The 24,921-nt window shown below is 43.2% G+C and overlaps 1 protein-coding gene across 1 annotated transcript in view; it reads left to right on the forward strand.

The window, feature by feature from the left end:
* Nucleotides 1–18,055: 18,055 nt before the first annotated feature.
* Nucleotides 18,056–24,921, forward strand: part of SMIM28 (small integral membrane protein 28) — a 63,681-nt gene continuing 56,815 nt past the window's right edge. The window contains exon 1 of the mRNA XM_063441206.1: nt 18,056–18,166. Coding sequence (XP_063297276.1) covers nt 18,056–18,166 — 111 coding nt within the window. The remainder of the gene's footprint in view (nt 18,167–24,921) is intronic.

The raw sequence follows: 24,921 nt of genomic DNA on the forward strand, positions 1-24,921 counted from the left end.
GGCGAATTTTAAAACCCACAGGGACTCTTTCTGGCCACAATAGTGATGGAAAAGTTGTTTCAAGGGGACTAACACCTGGACTGTGGCATGCCGGAGGGGGATCCATGGCAAAACTCCCATGGAAAATTACACAGTTGATGCAGAGTCTGCTTTTAATCCATAAAGGGCAGAAATCACCTAACATTGACACCTGTCCTCAAAGCCCCTGATACACACTGACACAGAGCAGAATAGAGACTGTTCCCCGTCCTCAGAGACCATGATACACACTGACACAGAGCAGAATAGAGACTGTTCCCCCTACATAGGGTCACTTGGCAGATATGGATTGACACCTGTCCTCAAAACCCCTGATACACACTGACACAGAGCAGAATAGAGACTGTTCACCGTCCACAGAGACCATGATACACACTGACACAGAGCAGAATAGGGACTGTTCCCCCTACATAGGGTCACTTGGCAGATATGGATTGACACCTGTCCTCAAAACCCCTGATACACACTGACACAGAGCAGAATAGAGACTGTTCCCCCTACATAGGGTCACTTGGCAGATATGGATTGACACCTGTCCTCAAAACCCCTGATACACACTGACACAGAGCAGAATAGAGACTGTTCACCATCCACAGAGACCATGATACACACTGACACAGAGCAGAATAGGGACTGTTCCCCCTACATAGGGTCACTTGGCAGATATGGATTGACACCTGTCCTCAAAACCCCTGATACACACTGACACTGGACTGTGGCATGCCGGAGGGGGATCCATGGCAAAACTCCCATGGAAAATTACATAGTTGATGCAGAGTCTGGTTTTAATCCATAAAGGGCATAAACCTAAATTGTTTGGAATAACGTGCTTTAAAACATCAGGTATGATGTTGTATCGATCAGGTAGTGTAAGGGTTACGCCTGCTTCACAGTGACAGACCAAACTCCTCGTTTAACGCACCGCAAACAACTGCAAACAGTCCATTTGCACAACCGCAAACTCCCCATTTGCACAAGGTTGGATACCAAGCTAGCCATGTCCCGTTCCTTGTCCTTACTGATGTCATTGAAGGTCTCTTCCTCCACCCAGCCACGTACAACACCAAGGGTCCCCGAGAGGTGACAAAAAGCCCCCTGTATTTTTTTTAAAATGTACACTACTGTTACACCAGATATGAGTTGCACTGGTGTGACACTGTGCCCTGGCAGGCCCTGAAACGCACACGTGTGAAGGAAACTGCTGTTATATTACAGTCAAAAAAGTTGTTTTTTTTTTTAAATGCAAGCTATTGTGACACCAGATATGAGTGGTGGCACTGGGACCACCTTAAAAATATTGGATATCGCTAAAAATCATGATCACTATATACTAGACATGTGCAATTCGTTTCGGTCTGAATTAAAATTCGACCGAATTTCAGATAATTCGGACATTCGGGTGCTTCCGAATGTCCGAATAGTTTAATTGACGAATTGCTGAAGTCCCGAAGTTCCGGAATTACCGAATTTCCGAAGTGTAGTAGTGTCGAAGTTCCAAAGTTGCCAAAGTTCCGAGGTGTCAAAGTGCCGAAGTTCCGAAGAACAGTATTGACTAAGTACGAATATATTTACCCAGTGAAAGAAGAAGAATGTTACACTGTATACAATTTGAAATAAAAAGTATACAAGCGTAGTCAGGATTCAGCTGTAAGCATTTGCAACATTTACAACAATCAAGTAACACACATTCATATAAAATGTAAGTTACTAAGCCAGTCAGTGTAATGACAGGAACTAATAAGTAGATAACTCCCTAATTTCCACGGTATTAGGGAGCTATCTACTAAAAGGCTGAAAGACCTAAATTGGTCTTTCAGCCAAATTTACTAATACTAAGTAAAAATTACTTAGTATTAGTAAATTATGCCCCTACTCGCTATACCGCGAGTAGGGGCATGTCTATTAAACAGTGAGCAGTCTGTGGCTGCTCACTGTTAAAAAAAAATATTAAAAAAAAGGGTCCCCCCCAATTTTTATTTAGGGCCCCCACAGCCGCTCAGGGGCAGTGTGTGTATAAGTGCAGTGTGTATGACTGCAGTGTGTGTATGAGTGCAGTGTGTGTGAATGCATTGTGTGTGTATGAGTGCAGTGTGTGTGTGTGTATGAGTGCAGTGTGTGTGTGTATGAGTGCAGTGTGTGTGTGTATGAGTGCAGTGTGTGTGTGTATGAGTGCAGTGTGTGTGTGTGTATGAGTGCAGTGTGTGTGTGTAGCAGAGTGTGATGCAGAGCCTTGGTGGGGGGTGGGCATTTTTAATATTTTTTTTATTATTATTATTATTTTAAAAAAAAAATGTTATATTATTATTTATTTATTTATTTTTATTATTATTTTTATTTTTATTATTATTATAAAAAAAATAATTTCGTCCCCTCTCCCTGCTTGATACATGGCAGGGAGAGGGGCTCTCCTTCCCTGGTGGTCCAGTGGCATTGGCAGTACAGTGGGGGGAGGGCAGGGGGGCTGGCAGAGAGTACTTACCTCTCCTGCAGCTCCTGTCATCTCCCTTCTCCTCCGCCCCGGTCCGTGCAGCTCTTCTGTCAGCTCACACTGTAAGTCTCGCTAGAGCCGCACTATGACCCCGCGGCTCTCGCGAGACTTACACTGGGAGCTGACAGAGGTGCTGAACGGACCACTGCGGAGGAGGAGAGAGCTGACAGGAGCTGCAGGAGAGGTAAGTAACCGCACACAGCCCTCAGTCTGTATTATGGCAATGTAAATTGCCATAATACAGACAGTGACTCGAGTATAAGCCGAGTTAGGGGTTTTTCAGCACAAAAAATGTGCTGAAAAACTTGGCTTATACTCGAGTATATACGGTAGTCTTCTGATATTGGACTGTAATTTAGAATAGAAAACATTTCCCCATGTGATATATTGTATGTATATATTTGTGTGCAGAACGAGGATCGAATAAAATGTAAGTAGGACACTTCTTTTGTGTGAAAACCAGCAAACGCAATGTAAAAATAATTAAAGTATTCGCACAAACGCGCCATAGGGACCGTTTCCAAAAGTATTCCATGAATCTGGGAGAAACTAGCAAGGCCTCGGTGGGATGTACCAGAAAGCGAGCAGCCGGCTACCGCAGCCACCAGCTGGAACGTCAAAGCAGGAGAAGCCTTGCACCTCGCCAAAGCAGGAGACACCCCCACAATGCACGTCCTCTGCAAAGGGGGCCCTCCTGGCTGCAGCATATGACACCCAGACCCCCCCAGTCAAAGGGTCAGGAGTTGGAAGCAGCCATATTAGTACAGGTCCAAAACGTAGGGCAAACGCCAGCTTTTTTTTTTGTTGTCAATCTTTCTTTTATTGAGGCACATGTTAAATGGGATACAGAATAGAATGAAGGGGATGTACATTTTTCATACAGCTTGGGAGCATGCTAACATAACACAACCTCTCCTATGAGTGTCTGCCTCCTTTTATATTTTTTTTAACTGTCTACAATTTTATTAACAGGTTTAGCGTACTAACAGAACAGTAGTTAAACACAAGTGGATCTTCAAGTGGGTGATAGCTTTTAAGTAACATGAGAAGCAATGCACGTTTTTTTTTTTATTTTTTTTTTAATATAAGTGTGGCCGGATCGTAGCTTATCAGCCCACCCTTTTGTTATACTGTAAGGGGCTATCGGTCGTGTGGGCGTTGTGTGTGGCATTACTTGTTGAGCGAACTATGCGTAGGATAGAGCTGGTCGCTCTTAAGGTTACAGGAGTGTGGTTTGTGTGTAGTGAGCCATACTTAAGGGTAGTTTAGTGGCGCAGTGTATGATACAGTAGAGTAGAGTACAGCACTGCCTATGGGCTTGGTATAGTTTATGAAACAAAAATGTACCGGCATTGTATGACTGTGGTGGCTGGAGATCAGGTGCATGGCTCGTTGGGGGCCTATGTGGCTGAGTGCGAGTAGGTAGGCTTGTGTTGTTCCCCTAACCATGGGGGAGGCGGGGGGGGGGGGTAAAACATGACCACCCTGGTATGGGGCTGGCCTAGGTAGGCAGTTCGAACAGAAGTATTAACTCTTAACAGAAGTGTTGGGGCTAATGTAGTGCGGGTGCGGCCTTTGGTTGTTTGTGTGGGCCTTGTCTGGCAGTCTTTCAAGTCCCATTCCGTGGTTCCTGTCTGCGTCTTGGGGTGAAGGGGACTACCGTCGCCGGGTCCCAAGTGTGGGTGTTTGCTGGGTCGTCAGGCGGTGCGGCTAGTCCCAATGTCCTGAAGAGAGCTGGGGCTTCTTCTGTCGAAGATAAGGTGTGTGTGTTCCCGTTGTGGAGCACTCTGAGTAGTCTTGGTGACCCCCATTGGTACATTATTCCGGCATTTCTAAGTCGGCTTGTCACTGGGGTCATTGTGCGCCTCCACTGTACGGTGTGTCGTGATAAATCTTGATAAAATGACAGGTCTGAGCCCTCGAACTGGTAGGGCGTGCGGTCTCGTAGTGCCGCTAGGAGTGTCCGCTTGTCTTGGGCGGATGTGCAGTGGATAAGGATGTCGCTGACAGCCTGCGATGGGGCCCTGGATGATTTGGGTAGGCGGAATATATTGTCGATTGTTACTTTTTTGGCTTGTGTTGGTGTTACTAGTGAAGTCACCAGGCGCCTCAGATAGTGGGGCAATTCCTCCTTTGAGATGGTCTCGGGCACCCCCCTGATCTTCATGTTGTTTTGTCTGGAGCGGTCATCTAGCATAGTAAGTTGTAGGGAAAGTGTTTGTTGGGCTTTCTGCACTTCTTGGAGCGATTCGCCCATAGTGGACACCGTTTGTTTTACGTCTATGATGTCGTCTTCTGTGGCGCGGACTCTGTCTGTCACCATCTGCAGATCTGTCTGTAGCACAGCTATATCTGCTGTCCAGGTCTGTCTGAAGTCCGCTAGTAGTGCCCGAATGTCTTCCTTGGTGGCTAAGTTGGAGAGGTCAGGGTAAGGTGGAGCTAATTGTGCACAGCTCCGTTGTTCAAGTTGAGGCTGTGTTTCCTCCTGTGTGGGACTTTGGGGAGTGTTGGTGGCTGTACCTGCTTCTGGCGTCGCCATCTTTCTTTGGGCCTGCTTCTGAAGTATGGAGCCGATATCCCTGGAGTCTCCTGGCGTCCCCTGTGGGGGTCTTTGTGATCTTGTGATCTTTGTGATGGTTGTGGCTGACTTTGTCTGAGCATCCAGGAACTGGTACGGGTGCTGCCACTCCTCGAGGTTGAGGCCCTGGGGTAGGTGGTAGGCCGCAAGCCTTTTTTTCCCGCCGTTGCAGCCCAGGTTGCAGGAAAAACGGCATGTACCGGCTCTTTAGGTCGTGCTGGAAAACGCCAGCTTTTTAAAAAACATTTTACAGCATGATTAAAATGCCTGAAAGAATCATTAGCATAATAAATAGTTTTCTTCTTTACGTCTAACTGAACAGTCAAACATAGTTTAGCCTAACGAACATGTTAAACACACAAATTCAATTTACAGTTACAAGAAAAAGTGAACCCTTTGGATTGATATGGATTTCTGCACAAATTGGTCATAAAATGTGATCTGATCATTATGTAAGTCACAACAATAGACAATCACAGTCTGCTTAAACTAATAACACACAAAGAATGACATGAATGACTTTACATCATAAAGAAAGCATATTTAGTGTAATGCTTTGGAGGCACCACTAGGGGCAGTGTGTAGGAAGACATGTGCTTCTGGCAGTGACATCACAGGCCAGCCTACTTACACTGAATAAAAACCAGATGTAGGAGAAACTCTGTCTCTTTGCCTGTACCTGACTGAACCTAAGATGTAGTACCAGCTCAGACTTAACCCCAGCCAAAGGGCTGGGGCCTTGTAAGTAATATGAATCCATTGTAGCGATAGCAATTGTAAATAGCCTTTTGTATAACATTTAGCAACCTTTTGTAAGTAATATGTTGTAGTTTTGTATTGTATAATTATTGTGGTAAATTGACATTCTGCTAGCATCTGTTTATTTATTATAGTTATATTAAATATACATTTAATATTACAACGTTTTGTGTATTTTCTATCCACATATTCGACCATAATACCATGAACTATAAAAATATTAATGTTGTTCTGTATTGCTTAATTATTATGTATTAAGAGATTAATATTCATATTTAAGTCACGACAACAACATATGGCGCTGCGAGCAGGGTTATGCTTGAATATTGGGGAAAATATAAATGTTATGCATTTTGCTTAAAATCATACAGTAAATTGTCTGTCTGTATACAAATGAATAAATGAATGATGATTTGGTTTTAATTGAATGCATGCAGATAGCAGATAGGGATTAGATATTTGTTTTTAAGGTATCTCTTGCTGTAGAACATAGTGATGAATTATTGTGTTGCTTGTTACGTTTTACCAATCTTTGGTCATTTTTATATATATAAAAAAAAAAAAAAAAACTATTTTACTTTTTGTCTGACCATGTGGGTTTCAATCCACCATTGACCACATGGTGTGAATACCATTTGCATAGAAAAATACTTTTCACTAAACTTGTTCACCAGGTTTTTATTGCTGGTTACTTGATCCTGTTTGTTTGTGTACAAATTTACATTTGTTCGGCATTCAAGGATTTGTTTAGTTGAAAAGATATTTGGACTAAACTGATTAAATTAGTAGTCAAGAAAAAGATACGTTTAGTAAAGCAGATTGAGCGAATAATAGATTTATGTGAGCGTATAAATGGAATATTAGTATGGATATATATATATGATTGACTCATGAAGGAAAGACCACTTTTTATTTAATAGCTGTGTGAACATGTAGTGTACATCCTAGTCAAAACAGTGAAGCACGTGTTTGGGGGATGGTTGGTGATGTAAGAGACCATCCTTTTCAGCTGCAGCTGAGGGAGAATTTGTCCTTGTTGGGGGCGGGTAGTCTTACCTGTATGAGAAAATAAACTGCATAGTAAAGGATGCATTGCTTTGTAAATGTAATCACCTAAACTAATCAATTTGTGGAGTGTTTTTCAGCTTTCATATCCAGGACTAAGGAATTACAGGATATGTGTTCAGGAAGTGGTAACAAATGAACAGAAAAAATGGTAAAATAATTCCTTGTTGTCCTATTTGGTCTGGTTAGAATATTTTAACAAGTTAGCATTTTTAACAAAGTAAGTGTATGGGCTCAGATTGAGATTTATATTCTTTTAGAAGCCATCTATATAACGGATTTTAATATTTCCATCATATGAATATACGTGTCCGGAGAAGTGGGAGCATACCCAATAGTTGTTGTGCAGTTCTATCCTGTATTACTTATAAGTAGCCTTTTGTAACTTATTAGTAATAGTTTATATATATTGCTCTGGGAAAGGGAAATGCAAAATCTCTGAGAGACCAAGAAATATATAAAATAAGGACGTATTACACTAGTGGTAGGGTGGCCTATCATGACCATAGAGACCCTTGGTGACTAGTTTTCATTGTATATTGCCTGAGAAGGGGATAAGCTATTTAATAGAAATTCCTGAGAGACCAGGAAATATACAATAAGTGATACGTGAGTGTACTGGTTAAATTGCAGACATATTGGCCCATAACCTTTAATCGAGCCGGAAAAGAGGTTGTTGTATGTTTGCAACTCTATAATTTTGCGGGGGCGGTCACCCCATGCGGAAAGCCACTGCCACCACAGGGTGGATAGTTGTGCAGGCCCTTAGCCGCAAGGTGCAGACATGTCCGTGGAAAGCCTGAAAATTAATAGGGAGTCACTCATAGCTGTCAGAAGTGTTGAACTTTGAGACATATTGACCTATAGTCTTTCATCAGAGGCGGAAACGGTGTTGTGGTTCACTCCTCTATAATTTATCCAAAGGGTGGAGAGTTATTAAACATGTTTAAGTTGGCTAGAAATTTGTTTTGTGTACTCCTGAATTGCAAGTAGGATGCAGAAAGCAGCTATTAGCTGATTGTTTATTTTAAGAGCCGAGTAGAAAATTAAGAAAGTTACCTTGTTGAACAAATTGTTTATAAAATGAAAAGTTGAAGGAATTTATTTATATGTGTATATATGCTAAGTAAAGGATTTGGCAGAATACGCTATCAGTGACTAGGAAAAGTAATCCTGATCTGTTTTCTTACTTTTTTCAGATATAGCAGAAACCATGGGTGGACATTGAATCACAGATAGAATACAAGATGGAGACCAGTGTTTAAATGTTGACCTGTGATTAGCTATTGAATGTGTTTTATTTTATTGTGTCTATTTAACATGTCTATGCTATGATTTTGGGCATACTATTCTCTTATTTTTTATGATTGTATTGCAATTGAAAACTTTGTGTTGTTGTTGTATGTTGCAAAACATGGTTTTGAAGTGGAGCCTTCCATCACAGTTTGAGTTGTTCATTATTATAAGGGTGGGTATGTGCCTACTTTAGGCCAAGGTTTCCCAACTGGTAATGCATGTGCTCAATGGTGAACATTTATATAAGCAATAAAATGTGAATGGGTAATAATTAATGGGTATCGTTCTTCAAAAGGTGGGTTTTGTTGTAGGGCAGGTTGTGTTAAAATGGGGAAGATTCAAAATGTACTGGTTTTATAAATGCTTGTTTTATGACATAAGTCAAAGGGTGGTTTGTAATGGTATCTATTAATTAATGACTTTACATCATAAAGAAAGCATATTTAGTGTAATGCTTTGGAGGCACCACTAGGGGCAGTGTGTAGGAAGACATGTGCTTCTGGCAGTGACATCACAGGCCAGCCTACTTACACTGAATAAAAACCAGATGTAGGAGAAACTCTGTCTCTTTTTGCCTGTACCTGACTGGACCTAAGATGTAGTACCAGCTCAGACTTAACCCCAGCCAAAGGGCTGGGGCCTTGTAAGTAATATGAATCCATTGTAGCAATAGCAATTGTAAATAGCCTTTTGTATAACATTTAGCAACCTTTTGCAAGTAATATGTTGTAGTTTTGTATTGTATAATTATTGTGGTAAATTGACATTCTGCTAGCATCTGTTTATTCATTATAGTTATATTAAATATACATTTAATATTACAACATTTTGTGTATTTTCTATCCACATATTCGACCATAATACCATGAACTATAAAAATATTAATGTTGTTTCGTATTGCTTAATTATTATGTATTAAGAGATTAATATTCATATTTAAGTCACGACCACAACAGCCGGCCTCACCACCACTCAGACAGATCATTGTCTTCAACGATCCCACGTACGTAAACACCTATATCATTACCTATTGGCTCTACCACATTCCGAAACAAGGCAACACGCACCAACAGTAGAGATAACATACTATCCTACCCACAACAAATGGTGTCCACTTGCGGTCCTAGATTCCTACCTTCAAAATCCTTCCAGGAATTAAATACTCTAATACATTTAAGGAAATGTCTGGTTAATTTGTATATATTTGTTGACTGTATTAAATCTTTAATTATTCATTTTTGCCCTCTTTATTTACAGGCCTACCGTATCGTCGGTCTCGGCACACCACAACCAACTTGCTCCCTTTATACTATCCTACGCTTATGCTGGATCATTACTCCATATACGGCTATTTGCCCCCTTACACAAGTATTAAGGCCGTTTGGCCTGTACTTGTGGGAGGGGCTTAAATTAATTCACTCCCCTATATAAGGGACACCCCTTACATGACTCATATCACTTGAGGTCAGCAGCAGAATGACCCTCCCACCCACTCCTCATTTCAACACTTTCTCTTTTCTTTCCATTTACTTTACTTTCTTACTCCTTGGTGGGCACTCTTTATTTACAGGCCTACCGTAACGTCGGTCTCTGCACACCACAACCGACTTGCTCCCTTTATACTATCCTACGCTTATGCTGGATCCTTACTCCATATATACGGCTATTTGCCCCAAGAGGGTTTCAAAGTATAGGCTGCACTCTCGGTCTCTAAATCGGATATGCTTTTATTCCATACAAAAAATGATCGACGTTTCGGTCCTCGCAGGGACCTTCCTCAGGATAAAGTGGTACAATAGTGACAACAAACAATTACAAATATATACCCATACCTATTAAGAATAAGTGACTTACCCCAGGTGTTGTGCTTTACCTTCGGCGTTCCCCGCCATGTTCCGTGCATGTGCAGACCTAGTGTGATACACCTTTGACCCATAATGAGTGCGTGATGACGTATTGAAACGTTGTCGTCGCTGTGGATCAAAGAAGTAGATACAGAAATGTGCCGTGAAACACAACAGTGTGCTACAGACGCGTTTTAAAAGAATGGTGGTTAGATTTACTAAAAGTTAGTATGATAAAAACTCCTCCCCATTAACATGCAGAGTTTACTATGCGATTGGTGCATCTCAACAATAAAACTGGATTAAACACGTACAGTGGGGTTTTGTGCTTCCCATATTTGTATGCAAAGAATTCAAAAAATGCATTTTGTCGAAACAGATGCTATTTCCTTGTTCACTTTATGCACCTTACGACATATGACCACTAGTTAAATACTTAATTAATGCTTAATCTCAATCTAATGTTCTATATTACAAACGTGGCACTCAATCTTCTACCCTAACTCTAACCCACACAAAGGGTAGTCGTTTTCAAAAAATAAATTGTACATTATGTAGTGCTGGCTCAAAAGAAGGATAACTCAATTATCTCTCAGTTACAGGAAACCATACAATTTTACACAAAATACCCCCAAAACATATCTAAATTATACAGGAACCTCACAAATCTTATATCCCCAAATAGCCCAGATCTGAGTGCCCAAATAGTGTTTAGATCCATTCAGTTCTGACTGGCCAGCCACAAGATGATAGCCCAAAATAGTTCCATGAGAAAAGAGGCAGCAGTCAATGAACGCTCTCCCTGGCTTTTAGGGAGTGAATGTTCCCCCTGTTCGGTAGTTCCTTTCTCCCAAATGGTGTTCTCTTAACTCGTCTGGGAGAGGAACCGGCAGTGGTACAAGTTTCTCCGGAGTTCGCAGGATCGTGTAGCCATCAAAGAGTTCCAGACACTTGACGACCATGTGTTCGAAAGACAAAAATGGCCGGCATTCACTAGAGCACGTGTGTTCGGTTATATGAATGGCTGCCACCCAGAGAAAGCACTTGAACTATTTGTTCCTTTGAAGTCAACGAGCCAGGGGTGGTCGGTGTTTGAAGGGTATAAAAGGGAGGATCACACATCTTCCATTCGGTCCATGAACAAGGAGGGTACGGACCTTGTGAATAGGTATAGGCAACCAAAGGGGATAGTTTAAGGTCCGCCACAGATATAAAAAAATAGAAAAATATAAAAAAAATTTAAAAAAGTAAAGTCATGAAAGTATATCCAAAAATATTAAATCAAGACCTAAGCCGGAAAAGGAAAATCACCCACACCATTAAAAACACCTGCCCAATATTGCTCCAAAAACAGTTCTGATGTGTCGAAGCATGGACTCCACAAGACCTCTGTATGTGTCCTGTGGTATCTGGCACCAAGACATTAGCAGCAGATCCTTTATGTCCTGCAAGTGGCAAGGCGGGGCCTCCATGGATCGGATTTGTTGTTCCAGCATATCCCACAGATTTTAAATCAGATTGAGGAATTTGGAGGCAAAAGCAACACCTTGCTCAAGGTATTGGTACAGATAGAACAATGGATAATTGGGCAGCACACCAGGGTAGTAAGGCTCCCTCAGAAGGCCTTACAGGTAGACAAAGCAATAGGGTAGAGGGTAGTAGATAGGCAACGCCAGTAATAAAGAGTAAACTGTGTTAAACTGTATTGTATTTTATTAAAGGTATTTTGGTCACTTCCTCACTGAGGGTTGCCATTTTACATTTTTTTTTTATTATATTTTACTTATTTTACCTGGCTTCTGAGTTGTATCCTCTTCCAGTAAGACATTACTCCAAAGAATCCTAGGTGGGGATTATACCACTCAAGCCCTATACATTGAGCAGTCCGCCTGTTTGTGTAAATGTGAGTACCACTTTATCATTTATTTTCTGATTTTAAATAGAGAACACTATTGCTGTTCCTTTTTATTTCAAATGACCTTCTAGTCCATTAGCTCTATAAAACAAGAGTAGGATCATATAAGACTCTTACCAGAATAACACCTGATTGTTGAATATACTGCACCATTAGTTGTCTCTTATTTTCACATATGGAGTGTAAGAACATCTTCAACTTACAGAGCTGTTATCCCATATTCTACATTTTCATTGGCTTCCAGATACAATCCCCCAAAAGACATTCTTGAACTCTACTACTGGACTTTTAATTACTTAGACTATATTATTATTATTTTTATCTACTTTGCTCTTTATTACTGGCGCTGCCTATCTACTACCCTCTACCTTGAATTCTTTGTCATGTTCCTCAAATAATTTCTAAACAATTTTCGCAGTGTGGCCGGGTGCATTATCCTGCTGAAAGAAATAACTGCATGAAGGGAACATTGTCATAAAGGGGTGTACATGGTCTGCAACAATCTCTAGGCAGGTGGTACATTTCAAAGCAATATCCACATGAATGCCAGGACCCAATTTTTCCCGGCAGAACATTGCCCAAAGCATAACACTGGCTCTGCCCGCCTGTCTTCTTCCCATAGTGCATCCTGCTGCCATCTCTTCCCCAGGTAAATAACGCACACGCACCTGGCCAGCCACCTGATCTAAAAGAAAAAGTGATCCATCAGACCAGGCAACCTTCTAACATTGCTCCATGGTCCAGTTCTGTCCCCATTGGAAATGGCCTGCCCTTTGGTGGGTCCCCGCTCAGTTCTCAAGCTGGCTTTAGCTCATCTTGTGCCATTACAGAGGGAACATCTCTGAAACATATCAGACTAGTCCCACCCATACAGGCAGTCTAGATCCGAAATGCCAGCAAGTACCCTCTGCACGAGAGACACAGCAACCCCAGACGATCGTTTCAGACTTGTTAGGCATCATCAGTGAGGAAGAGCTGTTATCTCTCTAGGCACCGTGAGCAAGGGGTCCACGTCTGGATTACCCTTTAAACTTATGGAGAGCAAAAAAACAGGACGCAAGAGAATGTATATAACATTGCTCCATGGTCCAGTTCTGTCCCCATTGAAGGTGCTTTTAGTGGTGGACAGAGGTCATTGACCAGTATGTTGCAAACTGTGACGCATTGTGTGTTCTGAAACTTTTCTATCATGGCCAGCATTATGTTTTTCAGCTGTTCGAGCTACAGTTACTCTTCTGTGTGATCAGTCTATGCAGTCTACCCTTTGCTCCCCACATGAGCCTTGGGCGCCCATGACCCTGATGCCTGTTTCTTGCACCACTTTTGGTAGTTACTAAGCACTACATCCTGGAAACCCCCCCGCAAGACTTGCTGTGTTGGAAATATCCAACTCAGTCATCTAGCCATTACTATTTGGCCCTTGTCAAAGTCACTCAGATCTTTTTCTACTTCCAACACATGAAATTCAAAAACTGACTAATGCTTTATATACCCCTTGATAGGTTATAGTCAATGTTTTTCACTTTGGGAAAGATTTTCACTTTGGGCTTCAAAGATTGCTGCAGAAAGATGGAAGCTGGGTTTTAGTGCTTTAAAGGGACTCTCCAGTGCCAGGAAAACAAATCAGTTTTCCTGGCACTGCAGGACCCTGCAGTGCCTCCTCCCTCCCATCGCTTGTTGCTGAAGGGGTTAAAACCCCTTCAGTCACTCCCTGAATCCAGCGCCGATGTCCCTCGGCGCTGGGTCAGGCTCCGCCCATGTTCCTCCCCCGCCGACTGGGAGACCTAATGCACATGCACGGCAATGACCGCGCGCACATTAGACCTCCCTGTAGTAAAGCATTATTCATAGATTATGGACAGCCACTAGAGGAGGACTTCACCCTGCAAGGTAATTAAGCAGTTTAGAAAAACTGCAATAATTACACTTGAAGGATTAAGGGTGCTGGGAGTTGGCACCCAGACCAATGGGCATAAGTGGTCTGGGTGCCTGGAGTGTCCCTTTAAAGAAATTCACCACCTGTACATTTATAAGATAGAATTGTCTTAAGTGTATTTAGACTCTGCTAAACTCTAGATGTGGTGGGAGTGCCCCAGTAATGCCATGTTCTGGAGCACAGTGATCCTACTAATAAGCAGCCTTGGGGAGATAGACATTGACCAAGACCCACTGCTGGCACTTTTGAGCGGCATTGTCTTGCACTACCAATGATAAGGCCACACCATAGACTTTGCACAACAGAATGACTGTACATTTCCAAAAGATGAAAGTCATGCATTGATAGTGGATATGTTGGTAATTAAAATGAAATTACTTACCTGAACCTTGTCTAATGTCATCAGGGGTGAAATCCCACGTGTTTTGTAGTCACAGGAGCAAAAGGGAATAAATAAGCATTGCTTTGGCTTTGATTTACTATCACAGGGAACAATTTCTGGGAATGATTCTGATGTTAACAGTATACAATTAGTTGTAGTCGGGGACAAAAGCCGTATACATGATAAGTTAGATATGTGAGCAAGTCGGTTGTGGTGTGCCGAAACCGACGTATCGGGTAGGCCTGTAATAAAAGAGGGCCCACCTGTAATAGTAATATGTATAAGGGGAGAGGTGGGAGGGATGAACCAGGCAGCATCAGCCCTGTGGTGTAGGGGGCCCGAGTTTAAATAGCCGGGTAACCCCTCCCACAACTTCAGGCTACGCCTTCCAATTTGTAGTCGGGGACAAAAGCCGTATACATGATAAGTTAGATATATGAGCAAGTCGGTTGTGGTGTGCCGAAACCGACGTATCGGGTAGGCCTGTAATAAAAGAGGGCAAAAAGTTGAATAAGATACCTTATTACACATCTTTACGTTGCAAGATTCATAAAGGCTTGTCCTACTCAACTCTAGCTCTGGTTGTGGTATGTATCTAGTATTATACTGTGGATTTCCAGTGTCCTAATGTTTATGGTGTGAGCAGGGACATTTGTCTGGAAGCAGCTGATGCTGCCCTGATTCTGGAGGAATGTCCCGAAAAGGCATTGGGGTTGAGTCCCTGCCTAGTTAAGAGGGTTCTGAGGTACATTATGAATTTAGCTGTAGTGAGTGGTTTGCCCTGCAGTTAAATAGGGGCATATTGAGATTTGGTCCTGTGAGTGATAACCTGTAAAGGTCTGACATTTTGACCGGCACCTTATTGTCCGTAGGATTGTCCCTACGTATTACATATGGTAAGAGGATGTGAACTGTTTGGTACTAGGATGGGCACTTAAGACATGGTGTAGCCAGCCAGGTAAGTTTTGTAGTGTTAAGAGAGATTTTATAAACTGTGTGGGCAAAAAGGAGAGGAGTGTCGCAATGGCGACTAGTGAACGAATATCGGTTTTATGGTAATCGGTGGTAAACTTGTTGTAATAATCAGAGAGGGCAGCTCAATCCAGAAATCTGCCAAATGCCATGAGGCGAGTTAGTGCAGTATTAAGCCATGGAATGTGGGTATAGCCAGCTGCTTTATTGTCAGAAAAGCACTTGACAGGTTCCCCTATCCACTCATACCTCCCCAGGCCTTGTAGGCGGCCACTATGGGGCAGATTCCAAAGAAATGTTGACGAGGAATGGAAAGTTTTTTATTTTTTTTATTTTTAGAGTCTCAACTGACCATATCCGTGCACAATCGTAAATAATAACAAGAAATATAGCAAACATAACCGAACTACAGGGGGCATGTAAGGATAATTAGTAGCAGGCTAAATACTTTCAAAAAAGAACCTGGACATTCATGTATTAGGGAACAGTGTAAAACTAACTAATTGGTACTATGATTGTGGTGGCCGCTAGATGGAAGCATGTAACTGAGATAGACTGGAGACTAGTTCGGTAGAAATTTGACGAAAAGAAACTAGTGAATAGGAATGGAACAGAGCAGGCAGGAGTAGGTGAACTGACTTAAGTCCTGAACGGGAAAAAGTCCAGAATGGACGGCATGTAAGAACGTAAACGTGTGAACAATTGTGTTTTCATGGATTTGGCCCATACAGGCAGACTCACGGTTCGTGGATTTGACTGGTACAGGAAACAAACAACTTGACTCGGAAGCTTGCGGTGAGGTGAGAGGTCAGCTATGCGGCTGGAAAGTACCCAGACTTGGTGGACACGGAGGTTTGGTCCAGGGTAAGGCCCGGGAAGCTGGTAAGGGGTCTCATAGCGCCGGCGGGAACGAACGGCCAGTTCTGGAGAGGAGGTGAGAGCAGTCTGACTGCGTGTGGCTGGAACAGCGTCATGGGAGTTGTTAGAGCAGGGACAAATTGGTCCGACCGGCGTGGGAGTCTCTGACAGCATGTGGCTGGAGCAGCGTGATGGGAGTTGTTGGAGCAGGGAGAACTTGGTCCAATCAGCTTTGGAGTCTTTGACCGCATGTGGCTGGAACAGCATGATGGGAGTTGTTGGAGCAGGGAGAACTTGGTCCGATCATCTTGGGAGTCTCTGACCGCATGTAGCTGGGACAGCGTGATGGGAGTTGTTGGAGCAAGGAGAACTTGGTCCAATCGGCTTGGGAGTCTTTGACCGCATGTGGCTGGAACAGCGTGATGGGAGTTGCTGGAGCAGGGAGAACTTGGACCAATCGGCGTGGGAGTCTCTGACCGCATGTGGCTGGAACAGCAGGATGGGAGTTGTTGGAGCAGGGAAAAACTTGGTCCGATCAGCGTGGGAGCCACAGTAGGCCCAGACCAGCTTGTTTGGAGTTTTAGGCAGTCTGTGTTGATGACCTTTGAACCGGAAGTAGAAATGAACCAGGCAGCATCAGTCCTGTGGTGTAGGGGGGGCCTGAGTTTAAATAGCCAGGTAACCCCTCCCACAACTTCAGGCTACGCCTTCCAATTTAATGTATATAGTGATATTCACCTCGTCAAGTACTATTGTAATTTTTCATTCTAAACATTTTAACTTATGTTGATTATGTGGCAATATGACTGAATTTATGTTTCTTTAAAACACAAAAAAAAAAAAAACAATAATAATAAAAAATAACACATAACTACTGCTAAGAATATGAATGTTTCAATAACAAAGAAACAAATTTCTGACCCATGTATTAATAATTGATGTTTTCAAAATGAAAAAATCCAAAGGATTAGTTTGCCCTTCGATATGTTTTATTTCAGTTATTTTTCATGTGAGTGTTTGTTTTGAAGCATGACCTCACAAACACATAATTCATTACATTTAGAAAATTAGTTTTTGTTCTAACATAAATCTATTTTCTGCTCCACGGCAGGCTATTCAACCATTTGAAATTGTTGCAAAAAGGTACATGGCATTTGAGACTCAAGAAAGTCAACAAAGGAAACTAGCAAGGAATCGAGTTCATCGCTGCCTGGTAGAGAATGGGTTAAAGCCTACTCTTTAGGGACACTGTGGTTTGCAATACTGTGTGACCGGATTTTTGCAGCCTGAGCGTAATCGTATCTTCCAAATAACGAGAACCTCTTATAGGCTAAAAGCTTTCCACAGATTTATCATTAACATCTAAATGCTAATGGTTCTAAATAATTCAGCATGCCACTTAGACTGTGCCCTTGATGCTTATGACCTTTGTTGCTCATCTCTGTAGAACACACTATGCTGTTTACATCTGAGCTCCACACGCTATATAACTTTAAATACTGGTTTTTGCTTGTATGTTTTTTATTTATTTATTTATTTATTTATTTATTGTTTTTATTTTACTACAGGGTCTAAATTTAGAATCTTATCTGCTCGGATTCAGACCATGCACTGGCAAATTCTCCTTTAATAATCCTAATGCAGAAAGCTATCCAATCACTACACTGCCCTTTCCTGATACCTGATGCCAGTTTCTCTGGTAATGTAGGCCACCGTAGCAAATCCAGAGAGATTGACTTGGGCTGATAGAATAGAATAGCCACGCTTCCACCCCCCCACTGCTGTTAATAACAAGAAAGAACTTATACCAATGATCATTAGCTCACAGGCCTCCAGCTGTGTCAGGGCAGGCGAAGGAGGAATTGTGGGAAACTCAGAGCCTTGTTGTGAGTGATTTAGGCATCAACAGCATCACTTGGAAACATGAGGTGGCTCCTGGGCAGCAGCTGGAGTAAATTTGGGCATGCTGGAAGGGGCACTTATGACTGGATGACAAGTGAGCCTGGAATACCACTTGTAGACACAGAACTGCAGGTAGGTCCATATTATGTTATTAGTAGTAAGTATAGTTATCTGTATTTAAGTGTACTTTAATAATTTATTTAAATTATTTTAGAAAATAGGAACAGTAGGTTGTATCTGTGGCTGCATAAGAATTTAATTTACGTACACAAAATAATAATAATCAATATTATACATAATTTCCATATCTAGGATATTTCTAGTATGCAAACTGTGGGACTGGATGTGAATGATTTTCTAAAATATTTCAAAGCATTATTTTTCTTTTAATCGTGTCATTTCAATTACCCATTTCATTCTGATTTTATTTTTCCTATATATTTTCTGAGCTGGTGAATACCAATAGTCTTGCATGATAAATCCATCTATTGCAGATAGTCCTTCACTGCTTTAATTTTTTTGAAGGATGATCCATTGGTCATGCATGTGGATTAATTTATTATGTGATATAGTTGTTAAAAGTTAATATTATTGAGTCAGTTTGTTGTATTCTTTTTCTGATTTATTTTTTAATAAATATGATAATAATAGTTTTATGTAACATGCACTACTAGAACACAACACTATTACTAAACACGAGTTTTCCTAAGGGTAATCGGTCAAATATTTCCTAAAGAAAAGAACAGATGAAAAAAAATAGTAATGAGTACTATATAAATTTAACACCCGGAACTCGGTGTTACAGTGTGTCCTTAAAACAACTTTTTCCTTAATTTTTTTTTTTTCATGTGTATATTGCAAAATATATCTTGCAATTATATATTTATTGAAACTAAAATAATATATGCCTTACTATCGAAATATGTGGATTTCAGAAACAAATATATTAGCCACGCAGTTATGAACAATCTACTAGATTTATTAGAACTGGAATTTTGTGCGGCAGTTTATCAGTTCTAAGGTTCCAGTGAATCTGTTAAAAGGGAATATTTCTAACCAGCGGCTGGCTGTGAATCATAGGATCGTAGTTGGAGAACAGCTGGAAGTAGCTTTTGGGATGCCCTCGTCTAGCTGATATTTAATTACAATCTGTTCAGTCTGGTACAGGGTAGAAGCTTTAGTGTATAGGCTGTAGATATGCAGAAAGATTGAAACACTGGATAAGTAGTGGTATATTGTCTTATACGCAGCTGTCCATGCCAATGACATGTCTGAGATAGGGTAGGTGACTATATTTGGAGTGCATGGTATTCTGTATATACCAAAGTTTTCATCTATCCAAAATGTAATGATTTTGTGCAGTCTCTCTCACTCTATTTTTATTTTTATATATATATATATATATAAATATACTCAGGGCTGCCATCAGAAATTTTAGGGCCCCTGACACAGCTCAAGATCTGGGCCCCCGGGGCCAGCCCCGAGTCCGCCCACAAGGATGAAGTGTGTGTGTGTATAGTGGATGCGGTATGTGTGTCATGGATGCAGTGTGTATAGTGGATGTAGAATGTGTATAGTGGATGCGGTATGTGTGTCATGGATGCAGTGTGTATAGTGGATGCAGTGTGTATAGTGGATGCAGTGTGTATAGTGGATGCAGTATGTGTGTCATGGATGCAGTGTATATAGTGGTTGCAGATTGTACGTTTGTGTAATGTATGTAATGTTTGTATGCATGCATTAGATGCAGAGTGTGTGTGTAGTGAATGCAGGTGTGTGTATAGTGAATGCAGAGTGTGTGTTTTTGTAGTGGATGTAGTGTGTTTGTAATGAATGTAGTGTGTTTGTAGTGAGTGAAACGTGTGTATAGTGAATGTAGTGTGTGTGTAGTACAAAGTGTGTTTAGTGAATGTAGTGCGTGTGTAGTGCAGAGTGTGTTTAGTGAATGTAGTGCAGAGTGTATAGTGAATGTAGTGCAGAGTGTATAGTGAATGTAGTGTGTGTGTGTAGTGCAAAATGTGTATAGTGAATGTAGTGTGTCTGTAGCGCAAAGTGTGTTTAGTGAATGTAGTGTGTGTGTGTGTGTGTAGTGCAGAGTGTGTTTAGTAAATGCAGTGTTTGTAGTGAGTGCAGAGTGTTTTAGTGAATGTAGTGTATGTGTAGTGCAGAGTGTATTTAGTGAATGTAGTGCAGAGTGTGTTGAGTGAATGTAGTGTGTGTGTAGTGCAGAGTGTGTTGAGTGAATGTAGTGTGTGTAGTGCAGAGTGTGTTGAGTGAATGTAGTGTGTGTGTAGTGCAGAGTGTGCTTGTAAGGATTCAGTGTGTGTGTAAAATAGGGGGGGAGGGGAGTATTATTTTATTTATTTATTTGTGTATATTTCAATTTTATTCCCCCCTCCCTGGTTCTTTCTGTGCCAGGGAGGGGGGAGATCGCATTTCCTGTTGATCCAGTGGCATGGTGGAGGGAGCCAGCCGCGGTACATTGAAGAGGGGGCCCAGCAGCACACATTGTCTTCCTTTCCAGCTCCTCTCTGACTAAATCTCACGAGACAGGCCTGTGTGCTGTGCGGAGCGTTGCCATAGTAACCCGTGGCAACGCTCTGGCAGCCGCAGGGTGCAGGAAAGTTAGACAGAGAGCAGCTGGAAAGGAGGACAGAGTTTGCTGCTGGGCCCCCACTTCGTCGTACAGGTAGCAGGGGGCCCTCTGCGCACATATATATATATATTTATGTGCTTCTCTATGACAAGCGTTCAGCGTCGACATGCAGAGCATGGAGATGTTGAATGTCAGTGCTGCACATTTTGCAACACTGACACAGGAAGCGCCTAGGTGTTCCTAGGCAGCAATGTAAACACTGCATTTTCTCTGAAAAGGCAGTCTTTGCAGCAAAAACCCTGCAGTGGTAGACTATACTCACCAGAACAACTACATTAAGCTGTATAATATAAATTAAGCTGTAGTTGTTCTGGTAACTATAGTGTTACTTTATGTTTGTGCGTGCAAAGGGGTAGGGACTGCAGAGGGTGCCGAAAGGAAGGGGCTGTAAAGGGTGTGAGTGGAAGGGGCTGCAGAGTGTACAGGGGGGAATAGAGGCTGTAGTGGGTGCAAAGGGTAATAGGAGCTGCAGTGGGAGCAGTTGGGTAGCCCACTAGCCACTACCAAAAGCGAAACCCTACCATTGCGCACAGTGCAGGGGGTAGGAGATGCAGTGGGAGCAGGGGGGTAGGGGATGCAGTGGGAGCAGGGGGGTAGGGGATGCAGTGGGAGCCGGGGGTAGGGGATGCAGTGGGAGCAGGGGGAGCAGGGGGGAAGGGGATGCAGTGGGAGCAGGGGGGTAGGGGATGCAGTGGGAGCAGGGGGGTAGGGGATGCAGTGGGGGTAGGGGGTGCAGTGGGAGCAGGGGGGGTAGGGGATGCAGTGGGAGCAGGGGGGTAGGGGATGCAGTGGGAGCAGGGGGGTAGGGGATGCAGTGGGAGCAAGGGGGGTAGGGGATGCAGTGGGAGCAAGGGGGTAGGGGATGCAGTGGGAGCAAGGGGGGGTAGGGGATGCAGTGGGAGCAGGGGGTAGGGGATGCAGTGGGAGCAGAGGGGTAGGGGATATGCAGTGGGAGCAGGGGGGTAGGGGATGCAGTGAGAGCACGGGGGTAGGGGATGCAGTGGGAACAAGGGGGTAGGGGATGCAGTGGGAGCAGGGGGTAGGGGATGAAGTGGGAGCAGGGGGGTAGGGGGATGCAGTGGGAGCAGGGGGGTAGGGGATGCAGTGGGAGCAAGGGGGCATAGGGGATGCAGTGGGAGCAGTGGGCATAGGGGATGCAGTGGGAGCAGGGGGGGTAGGGGGTGCAGTGGGAGCAAGGGGGGTAGGGGATGCAGTGGGAGCAAGGGGGGTAAGGGGGATAGGGGATGCAGTGGGAGCAGGGGGTAGGGGATGCAGTGGGAGCAAGGGGGTAGGGGATGCAGTGGGAGCAAGGGGGGTAAGGGGGATAGGGGATGCAGTGGGAGCAGGGGGTAGGGGATGCAGTGGGAGCAAGGGGGTAGGGGATGCAGTGGGAGCAAGGGGGGGTAGAGGCTCCCAAAACCCTCCCAAACCTTACCTCTCTGGTGGTCCTCTTCTGAAGGAACCTCACAATGCTGACACGCTGCCTGTAAGTCTGCTCAGGGCAGCTCCGCACAGCTCACTCTGCACTGTGACTGATGATGTCACTTCCTGCAGAACAAGCTGCACGGAGCTGCCCTGAGCAATGTTACAGGCAGCTCAGTGAGGCTGTGTTTGGAGACAGGCACACTGAGGGGCAGCCTAGTGGGGTCTTTGGAAGGCCCCTATAGCTGTCCCTCAGTGTGCCCTGCACGGAGGACATGATTAGGAGCAGCAGGGGCCCGCGGACGGCTATGCGGGCCCCTTGCTGAGTGCAGGCTGGCTGGGGAGATTGTTTAACTCCCCAGCTCAGCCATTACTTACTGCAGCAGTATGTGGGGCTCGGGGCCCCCCAGGACCGCCGGGCCCATGACAACTGTTATGGTTGTCATGCCCTGATGGCGGCCCTGAATATACTGGCACTGAAGTATCACAACTGGTTAGTTTATTCTACAATGAGTTATATCGAGCTGACCACAGACTTGTATACTATAGTCCAAAAGTACAGTCATAGAGTAAGGCTAGAGTGAATGATGGTGGTGCAGGTATTAAACTAATTGGGTATTAAAGTGCAACATGTAACTAAATTATCAACACCAGGAAAAGAAAAACATTAGAGATATCAGGGTAAAAAAAACTTTGAATTTTAATAACACAGAAACATTTTCGAACAGGGCTCAAGTCCTAAAAAAATAAGTATGCAAAATTCTCAGGCTCTCCTTCTTTCAGTAATTCATCAAATCCCTCTTTTAACCATGCACCACCACATTTAAATTGTTGTTAAAGTGTTTTACCTTCTGAAAATGACCCTTCGAATGTTGAAAATATAGACTTGGCCAGTCCTTGCAAACTATCTCTTTGCACTTTTGCTACCACAGGTGTAATTATAGTGCACACAATAGAATATACACATGCAACCATAAATAAAAAACATTTTTATAGATGAGAATTTGGTAATACAGCAGAGACATCAAAGCAATATTTAAAAAAAAAGTAAACATAGTAAAGTCAACAAAAAAATCTGAATAATTGTCTATTAAACATAATTGATTCTGTTCTAGAAGATAAAGCAATACTTAATACCAAAATATTACCAATTATAAATTATTAATAACATTGAACGTACACAGAGCAATGACATTTTAAACATACCTAGATCACTCGGGATCGTACTGCCTGTTATTGTCTTACTAAGCTGAATTCTGGCAGTGTGTCAATCTGTAAAACATGTTTGCCTCATGTAAAAGGGTAAACATGGTATTATATAAAGAGTATTTTGAATGTAAAAAAATAAGGCGGTGCATATGAAAATGGCCCGTATTCTGTATGAATGCACCTGCACTGTATGCGGTTTTCTTCCCTTCAGAGGAAAATGTGTGGAAACGGAGTTCCTTCTGAAAATAAAATAATGGGCCTGAGGTCCCATGCTTCCCCGCTGCACTAATGTCATGGTTCTAAGTCCAAAGAAGGCAAACAACAGAAATCACTTGGTATCCACTGGGTGATGCAGCGCTGACCTCGAACGGTATGGAGCCAGGTAAGGGGTGTCCCTTAAGTAGGGAAGAGGTGTGTCATACGCCCCTCCCACAATTACAGGCCAAAAGGCCTTAATACTTGTGTTAAGGGCTCATTATAGTACAGAATAAACAAACACTGATAAGTGTAGGATGGTATTGTGAGGGTGCTCTTAGTGAGTGTGTGTGTGTGTGTGTGTGTGTGTGAGAGAGAGAGTGCCGGAAGTGTGCTGTGAGGGTGTGGTGTGTGTGTGAGGGTGGTGTGTGTGTGTGAGGGTGTGAGGGTGCTGTGTGTGCGTGTGTGATAGTGCTGGTAGTGTGCTGTGAGGGTACTGTGTGTGTGCTGTGGCTGTGTGTGAGGGTGCTGTTAGTGTGCTGTGTGTGTGTGTGTGTGAGAGAGAGAGAGAGAGAGAGGGTGCTGTTAGTGTGCTGTGTGAATTTGTTTGGAGTGATTGTGTGTGGGGGTGGGGGGAGGGCAGATTAGGAAATAGCCCCCCTCCCTTCTTACCTTTTGCCTGGGAGAGGGGATCCTTGCTGCCATCCCTGGTGGTCCTAGTGGTGAGTAAACTCTAGCCTGCAGGGCAAGAGTTCACTCTCGCGAGATCTGAGCTTTGCCGCAGCAACGCTCCAACCTCGCGATAGGAACCCAGCGGAGCTGCTGGCCAGAGCTCCCTGGGTCCTCTCCTGCCTCCCTCCCTGCAGCCCGGTGAGGGAGATCTTTGATCTCCCCACCGGCCCATGGAGGCACACAGCAGGGCCAGTGCTAGGATAGCGCCGGCTCTGCATGGACCGACATCGGAGAACCTGTGATCTCCCCTGCCGGCCTCGATCCATGCACGGGCCACAGGGATTAGGGTGTGCCCAGGCACACCCCATGCGCACGCCTATGCCCACATGTAGCATTTGGCTTCAGATCCAAAACATCTATAATATAATACCCATTCAATGTGTTATTTCTTCCCTAAAATGTAGTCACTCCTTCTGTCTGATCTTTGCCTCTTCTCTTCATTTCTCTTCAGATTAATTCATCACCCTCTTCGTTGTCTCTACATTCCACCTTGTGTTCTCCTCATCACATTTAACCTATACATTTTACATACATTATACTGAATCTATCTCCCCAATCATCACAGTCATACAGAGACTTAAAGATGCAAGCATATAGTGACATACATAACAAGACATACAGAAACATACAGGTATGCAGAGACATACATACACAAGCATGCAGAGACAAACGG

Source organism: Pelobates fuscus, chromosome 2, assembly GCF_036172605.1.
Source record: "Pelobates fuscus isolate aPelFus1 chromosome 2, aPelFus1.pri, whole genome shotgun sequence".
Lineage (NCBI taxonomy): Eukaryota > Metazoa > Chordata > Amphibia > Anura > Pelobatidae > Pelobates > Pelobates fuscus.